Source organism: Salmo salar, chromosome ssa07 (assembly GCF_905237065.1).
Source record: "Salmo salar chromosome ssa07, Ssal_v3.1, whole genome shotgun sequence".
Classification (NCBI taxonomy): Eukaryota; Metazoa; Chordata; class Actinopteri; order Salmoniformes; family Salmonidae; genus Salmo; species Salmo salar.
In genome coordinates, this window is record NC_059448.1 from 40,330,428 (window position 1) to 40,338,920 (window position 8,493).

The 8,493-nt window shown below is 39.7% G+C and overlaps 1 protein-coding gene across 2 annotated transcripts; it reads left to right on the forward strand.

Annotated features, from left to right (window-relative positions):
• Positions 1–2,404: 2,404 nt before the first annotated feature.
• LOC106609191 (B-cell receptor-associated protein 29) lies at positions 2,405–7,739 on the forward strand. Of its 2 annotated transcripts, XM_014207704.2 has the most exons (9): positions 2,405–2,485; positions 2,690–2,721; positions 4,040–4,146; positions 5,099–5,217; positions 5,388–5,535; positions 5,813–5,948; positions 6,197–6,299; positions 6,576–6,667; positions 6,876–7,739. In XM_014207704.2, the coding sequence occupies exons 3-9, from the start codon at positions 4,055–4,057 to the stop codon at positions 6,909–6,911; spliced, it is 726 nt and encodes a 241-aa protein (XP_014063179.2). In that variant the 5' UTR covers positions 2,405–2,485; positions 2,690–2,721; positions 4,040–4,054; the 3' UTR covers positions 6,912–7,739. The 2 variants fall into 2 exon arrangements, with proteins under 2 accessions (XP_014063179.2, XP_014063181.2); XM_014207706.2 differs by lacking the exon at positions 2,690–2,721 and having other exon boundaries at positions 2,425–2,485.
• The last annotated feature ends 754 nt before the right edge of the window (positions 7,740–8,493 follow it).

Here is an 8,493-nt window from a genome sequence, read left to right on the forward strand (position 1 = left end):
ATGTTGACCTGTTTAGTCTTGCTTACATCGGCTACGGAGAGCGTGATCACACCGTTGTCCGGAACAGCTGGTGCTCTAATGCATGCTTCATTGTTGTTTGCCTCGAAGCGAGCATGAAAGGCATTTAGCTCGTCTGGTAGGCTCGTGTCACTGGGCGGCTCGGTTTCCCTTTTGTAGTCCGTTATAGTTTGCAAGCCCTGCCACATCCGACGAACTATACGGGTCCACACTTTTCAGTGTTAAATTAACACACTGCTTAGTGTAAAGCCTTATTTGCATATTGCCCAGAGTGCCTTGCCTTTTGAGTGAATTGTAGAGTTACCACCCATGACTGTATTTGTTAGTGACAGAGACATGGTTGTTGTATTCATCCATTTACAGTCCTGTAGTCTTCACCAAGTGAGAAGCTAAGTGAATAAAAGTTAGGACAGTACAACACAATTCTTAAGGCTTTATTTTGGGGGCCTAGTTTTAACCCTAATACAGTGGCTAGGAACTCATGGTTTAAAGGCAAAATCAGGTGCGCAGGTCACATTATGCTGGCTTGCAAAGTGATGTGCAATTCCAATTGGAATCTAGCCAGGGGATAAACAGTCCATGGTCGGACCGCAGAGGAGCGCCACCAGCCGGTCATTGCCAACTGAGACATAAAGAGCATCCGAGATGTGGAAACCACTCACCAGCTCACTGGAGTTCATTTTCAGTTACATTTGTACAAATCACAATTGATTCCTTTTTGCCAATATTGTGTACTGCTTGTGACCAGAGACTCCAAAGGCAGTCACACAGGACTCTGGTCAAAAATAGTGCACTCTGTATGGGAATAGGGTATCATATGAGACAGACACTTAGTAACTAGACATGTGTAGTTATTTCCTTGGGAAAGATGCTCTTGAAATGGCTTCATATTAAATTCCTTTATATAGACCAAAGTGGTCAACAATGACCAGCTGTGCAATTCTATGAAAATAAACTACAACATGGGGGGTTTCCTGGGAGCCACTGTAATTGTTGATTTTCACAGAACTTCATAGCCGTCTTTATGATAAACACTTCATCAGCATTTCATCTGCATTTAGTCTATAACCTCTCATTCCCTCCAGGGAAATCATTCTGTTTGTGTCATCTTAACAGATATGATTTGTAAATACATAAAAGGGTAGCTAGAGGTTCCATGCGCATAAATAATTAGAGAAAATATAGAATATCTCTATACAGGATCTTTATAGTTATATGGCTCACTCAAGGCACTTCCTCTCCCACCTCACATGCCCTGTCCTGTAGGTGTGATGGCAGCCCAGGGGCTGTTGTCCAACCCAGCCATATTCGCTGGCTACAATGAAACCCCTTTTGAGTGTGTGTGGGACTGGGTGGACCTCGCCACAAACCTCGCCACAAACCAGGGGACCCCCTTCACCTGCTTCCACCAGCACCTCATCTACATGCTGGAGAGGGTCAGCTCCCAGCCCGAGAGGAAGGTGTTCAACTCCCTGCAAAGCAGCGCCGCAGTCATAGACTACCTCCACAACACATATGGATCCCCAGACAGAAGGCCTATCATAAACACAGGCTATGTATATTTTAATATGCATGTTATTAATTATTGTCAATGGAATAAAAGTGTTTGTTTATTATTTCTCATTCTGATAGTTGTGGTGTGCATATGTCTCCCTCTACCAGTGGTATAAAGTACTTAAGTAGTACTTTAAAGTATTATTTAGGGGTATCTGTACTTCACTATTTATGACTACTTTTACTTCACTAAACACACATGCTTTGATTGGAATTTATTGTTTTTTTGGACTGTGCCCATGGCGATCCGTACATTTTAAAAAGAAAATGGTCCCATTTGGTTTTCTTAATGTAAAGAATTATTTATACTTCAGTATTTTTAAAACCAAATACTTTTACTCAAGTAGTATTTTACTGGGTGACTTTCATTTTTACTAAAGTCATTTTCTATTGTATCTTTATTTTTACTCATGTCAGGAACCGGCTCGAAGTTTGTAACAAAAAGGGAGACATGGAGATAAGGAATAACAAATATATATTTATTAACTAAAGTAAACTAAATACAATTAACAATGGTGTGTGTAGTCAGTAATCAGTAGTGTAAGTGAGTGGTTGCATGCATAAATGTGATAATGACGGGTGTTGAACGGTGCCAACGCAAACAAAACAAAACAGCCACACCTTAAATCTGTCAGTGTGTCTGCATGGAGAGAGTCTCCTCAATGAATGTGGAAGTGGTGCACTTTATCCTGGGACACACCCGGGTCCAAGTCTGTCCCATGTCGCTGACGACCCTCCCAGCTCGACCCCCCCGAGATCCTAATAAGGAAAACAAGAGCAAAGAGAAAGATAACGGCAGACACAGTGGGAGGGTCGTCACACTCAAGTATTACAACTGGGTACTTTTTCCATCACTGCCCTCTACCTCCAATAAACTAAGGTTACATCAGATTCACTTCAACATGGTCAAAAGGTACAAACAAAACCAAACACATTACACCTAATTTCAACATATTTGTACAGTATAGTATTTACAATATATGGCAAAATCGTATTGGTTATTCTCAGTAGAGGATAAGCCAGTAAGCGAACAGGTAAACGTTTCTGTAGGACTTCATCCCAATGAGGCGCAAAAAAGTAGCGTGAAACAACTCAACTTAGCTTTTCATCCCTACAGTTTCGACCGTTTCTGGGTTCTGGTGCCGCTAAGTAAGTTACGTACTTTGCATAATTATTAAGGCATTGAACTTGGTTCCTCATATGTGTAGCAACTAACTATTTCACAAAAGTATTCGCTAACGTTATAGTACCAGTTAGATAGCTATGGCTTCTCTCCTAACAGATGGCCAAGCTGCCTGGCTGATTTCAATGCATTATGCAAAAGTCTTTCGAAATATATAGCTAGCTAGCTTCAGAATGGAGAAGGCATAGCTACTTTTTCTATGATATAAGGACGTATGTTATGTACTGAATGAAACAGCAGCTGTAATTTGCATTGTAATTTCAGAAAATGTCCATAATATATCTGGAGTAATAGTGCAATTATAGATGGTGTTTCACAGTATTATTTACCCGCCAGTGATATTCGCCTCTTTATTTCTCCTGCTGGAGCAGAGTCTGTTCTGACTTTCTGGCTGTGGTTAACTTGTGGAAATTGCTCTGTAATTTCCTGATATCTAAAATTGTACACTGTTTGCTCAATTTCAGTTTGTGTGAACAAGCACTGAATAGTGTAGGGAATCACTGTACCATCTAAATCGCTGTGAAATATATTTTCAATAATATCGTTTTACAGCTGATTGAAGCTGGTGTACCGAAAGTGAAAGGCGCAAGTCTCTGTCATGTTATGAGAAATGGGATGCGGGGGAAGGAGGATGTTTGTTTTGAATGCAGCCTAATGCTAGGTAAATTACAAGATGCTCCAGTGATTTAGATGGTCCCTACACTATTCAGTGCATGTTTTCTCCCATAAAATGAAATTGAGCGAACAGTGTAGAACTTCAGCCACCATGATATGACAGAGCGATTTCCACTAGATAATACAGCCACAAAGTCAGAAAAAGTTTTCCCATTTTTACAATAGATTCAGCCCCAACGGGAGAAATCAATAGGCTAATATCACAGTCTGGAATGTAATACTGTGAAACGCTATCAGTCATTTATTACTACAATATATTGATATTAGAAATTACAATGCAAAAATTCGACAAAAAAAATAAAAAGCCTTTGTGTAGCACCTATAACCAAGCATGTGAACTTTGTAGGTAACGTTAGCTAACTAGGATAAGAGGCGTATCACTGAAACAGGGACTGCATTGTTGTTCTGAACACAATTGCATTCATGGTTTCACAGTTAGCTGAAATACAATATATCCATAGGAAACTAGATAGCAAGCTAACTACGTAGCCAGTTGAGTTTTCCGGTTGTTGACATCAACAATTAAACCAGCCCTTTTCCATTCTGGCAATATAACCTACTGCCATACTGTGAAAGGATCTATGATGCTTAAAATGTACTCTTTTTCAGACTGTATTGTTAGAGATGACGTTCCTATGGACTGCAGTTGCTTTCTTCCTCTATGTGGAAATAGGTGTACTCCTCATCCTCTGTCTACCCTTCATCTCAATCACCAGGTAGGAATGAGCAATAACCTGTCCTGATACATTCCGCAACTTCACATTAAACAAAATTCCTTTGAAATTATGTCTAAAATAAATATTTTCCATATGTTGAAGTGAGGTTAATTTCAAGTTCTGAATGAATGGTGGAAAAGTATTTTTCGGAAGTTGAAAAATACATATTTCTGAACTTGAAATCAGGTTCACTTTTGGTTCTGAGTGAAAGTTGAAAAGAAGTAATTTACAGATGTTGAAAATGCGTGTTTTTTGGTCATTGATTCTATGTCCAAATTTCAGCTGCGAAATTCTAAATGATAAAAATTATTTTTCTTATTTTATTTAACCTTTATTTAACTAGGCAAGTCAGTTAAGAACACATTCTTATTTACAATGATGGCCTACCGGGGAACAGTTTGAACAGTATGGCACAGTTTAGTACAGTAGTTTAATTCAGTAGAGTACAGTTTAGTTCAGTAGAGTACAATACACTGTACTGTAATCTACTGTGCTGTACTCAACAGTACTTTTCTTTACTGAACTGTACTGTACTCTGCTGTGCTCAATTGTGCTGTACTGTACAAACTTGTGAAACAGATGTCTATGATTTGTTCAGATTTGGACTGGACCAAATGTGAACCAATTATAGAGATTTGATCCGGACTGGGCCAAATCTGAACCAATCATAAGAGGTCGATGTTTGGGCCAAATCAAGGCCGGTCCAGACGTCTGTGGCTGTTGAAATCCAGGCTGGTCCAGCCCGGACTAATTCTGAACCAAACATATCTATGTTTGGGCCAAATCAACGCCAGACCAGATCAAATCTGAACCAAACCGACGTCTACATCCGGACCGGACCAAAAATCTACATCCGTGCACGTTGAAGTCAAGGCTGGTCCAGACTGCACCAAAAAAATACATTGCCGTCGGTCCATGCTTTGTGGGATTATGTTTTTGTGCTGTTTTGCAGAATGCAAAGTATCTTCCAGCTGAGAATATGGAACAAAATGTCCAGGATTTGGACCAAATTCTTCCTCAACATCAAATTATCCTACATCATGATCACAATCCTTATAGGCCTCTTGATTGGTAAGCTGATGCCAAAAAGTATGTTTAATTTACTCACAGATTTTAATGGCTCACAATAGTGACAATCTCTCACGGAGAGTTTACAATCTCAATCTCATACAATGCTTTTGAAATCTCAATGTTTTACTATGTTTAACCATGTCGTACCACACCTGCACGTCCTCCTGTAGACTCTTTGCGTGAGATGTGGAAGTATTCGGGGGCGAAGAACAACAAGGATGCTATTCTGCAGCCCAACATGTTTAACCACCTCCACATGAAGCTGTTCAGAGCCCAGAGGAACCTCTTCATCGCCGGCTTTTCCCTTTTCCTCTGGCTGTAAGTCTGGGAGCTCTGGATCTGTCTGTCCTCCCATTGACATACTGAGTCTGAAAACCAGCCAGTGCATGGATCGTCATAATCATAGAGATTTCTTTATTCATTGCAATGACCATAACAGTGGTCGTGTTCAGTAGGGGACACCGTAGCAAAATGTTTAGAAAAACGGAAAACAACAAATGTGTTCAGATGGACAAGTTCAAGTTGCAGCTCTCTGTTTAAGAAAAAAAATTAAATCTCATTATTGAACACCATCTCTGTGTGTGTTTCCCTACAGAGTGCTGAGGCGGGTGATCACTCTGATCAACCAGCTGGCGACGGCGTCTAGCACCACGGCCTCTCTGCAGACCAAGGCAGAGAGTGACAACCAAACTGCCAAGAAATACATGGAGGACAACGCGCTACTGAAACAGGTAAAGTCATACCCAGTATCACTTCCCTTTCTGCACCTGAGCCCATATTTAAAAGGGTCTCAAAAAGAAGAGAAGCGCTGATCTAAGATAAGGCCCCCCTTGTCCATGAAAACGTATTCATTTTGATCTAAAAGGCGAAATGGAGATATGGGCCTTCATCCACACTAAAAGTAACTAAAATAATTTTTGTATTGCATATGGTTGAGAGGTGTGGTAAGTGGTTAATGTTTACCTGTCTTTTTTTTCAGACTCTGATGGATGGGAAGGGGAACAAGGCCACAGCAGATGGAAACGAGCTGCTGAGAAAAGAGATGGAGAAACTGAGAGAAGAACTGAAGGGTTCAGAGGAAGGTGAGGAAGACACACACACAATACTTTTGTGACAGACTGAATAATAGAACCAAAAATCCAATAATACTGAAATCAACTGAAAATGTACAACTACAATACAATAACCAACCAACCAAATGAAATCAGACCATAATGACAATAAAACAAACATGGGCTTCAATTACTGTTCAATAATGTGCACTTTGACTCATAGCATGTCACCTTTTAGAGAGATTGGATGATATGCATGGGAATTGGATGATAATGGGAATGCTTTGGGGTTAATGTTTTACCTAGCCTTGAAAATGTCCCAATCCGAGATGGAAGCTATGAAGAAACAATCCGATGGACTGACCAAAGAATACGACCGACTGCTGAAAGAACACCAGGTAACCCCAGACCAGCTCACATACAGTATCTACAGTAGCCTACATATTACTGCTCACCTGGCCTTGTTCAAAGCTGTCAGCACTTGGATACTGTATATTACTACCCTGCTCAAATGTAGACCGAATACTTCAACTCTGTCTTTAGTACTACTACTGTACATTTACCTCTACCACTTCACAGATATACTGTATATATAATTTTTTCCAGAATCTTCAAGAGAGTGGAGACAAAAAGGATGATTGATCGGGCTTATGACTACAGCGGTCAGAACGTTTACAGATTGTACCAAGAAACCAGAAAAAAACACTGTCACACATGCTATCATTTTCCTTTGACATACTGAAGCACTGCATGATGTCACCAAAATACTCCTCCAAAGCACCACTGAGCCGCCAAACATTAGATAAAAAGCACCTTAGCACGTTTGTAATAGAATAGCTACTACACCAGCCTAGAAATAGTGTTTATAGTATTTGCTGACTTTTGGAGAATTTCACAGTTGTGAATGAATGCCTGCATGCATGGCTGTACAAGCTTCAGATTACAGTGGTCTTCTACTGTGAATGTATTTTTGATGTAATGGGCTTGCTATGCTGTTTTTTCCCTGTATATGGCAAGAGCACCATTGCATTCATATAAATGATGTCTATATTCCAGTTTTTTACCTTAGCAACTATGCAGATTACAGATTGAATTGTATGTTTTTTGTAAAACGAAATGAGCATTCAGTTCATAGGGGTAGGGAAGCTATATTGAGTCATTTTTATTGTTAAATATTTATCAATGGTGATGTTTTGTTTCCATTCCTCTGGAGATATTCCACGTACTTAGATGTTAAGTGGTTTGAGAATATTACACAGGGTCAGGGTTCGGCTAGATTGAAAATCCTATATGGGGTCATGATTTTCAAGGATTCTCAAACACTTACAAAAGTGTGAGGTGATTCCAGTGGTGTAAAGTACTTCAGTAGTACTTTAATGTATTTTTACTTGTTGTTTTTTGGGGTATCTGTACTTTATATTTGACTACTTTTACTTCACCAATTCCTGAAGAAAATATTGTACTTTTTACTCCATACATTTTCCTTGACACCAAAAAGTACTGGTTACATTTTGAATGCGTAGCAGGACAGGAAAATAGTCACATTCACACACTTATCAACCGAACATCCCTGGTCATCCCTACTGCCTCTGATCTGGCAGACTAACTAAACACACATGCTTCGTTTGAAAATGATGTCTGAATGTTGGAGTGTGCCTGTGGCTTTCCGTAAATAAAAAAACAAGAAAATGGTGCCATCTGGTTTGCTTAATATAAGGAATTTGAAATGATTTATACTTTTACTTTTGATACTTAAGTATATTTTAAGCCAAATACTTTTACTCAAGTAGAATTTTACTGGGTGACTTTTACTTGAGTCATTTTCTATTAAGGTATCTTTACTTTTACTCAAGCATGACAGCTGGGTACTTTTTCCACCACTGAGAGATTCCCTCTTCTCACTCTCAGACCCCCTGTAGTGTGTCACACACACAACTGAAGATTGTATAGACTAATAAAACCAGAGTATGACTGTCCCAGTCCTGGGGTTTGGTTGGGTAGATGGTGAGCTTGAGTCGGTTAAAAATTGTGAAAAAGGGAGATTATTTGTTAAAGAAGAATGGTAGAAAGTGTAAGCAGTGTGAGCTGAAGACGGGAGAAGAAATGGAAGTGAATGAGGGCGAAGTATCGGAGGTTGTTGTTTAACTAGCTAACGTTAGCTGGCTGGCTTGTTAACTAACGTGACGTGTGTGATCTTACACGTTGTTTACCTAGCTAGCTACAT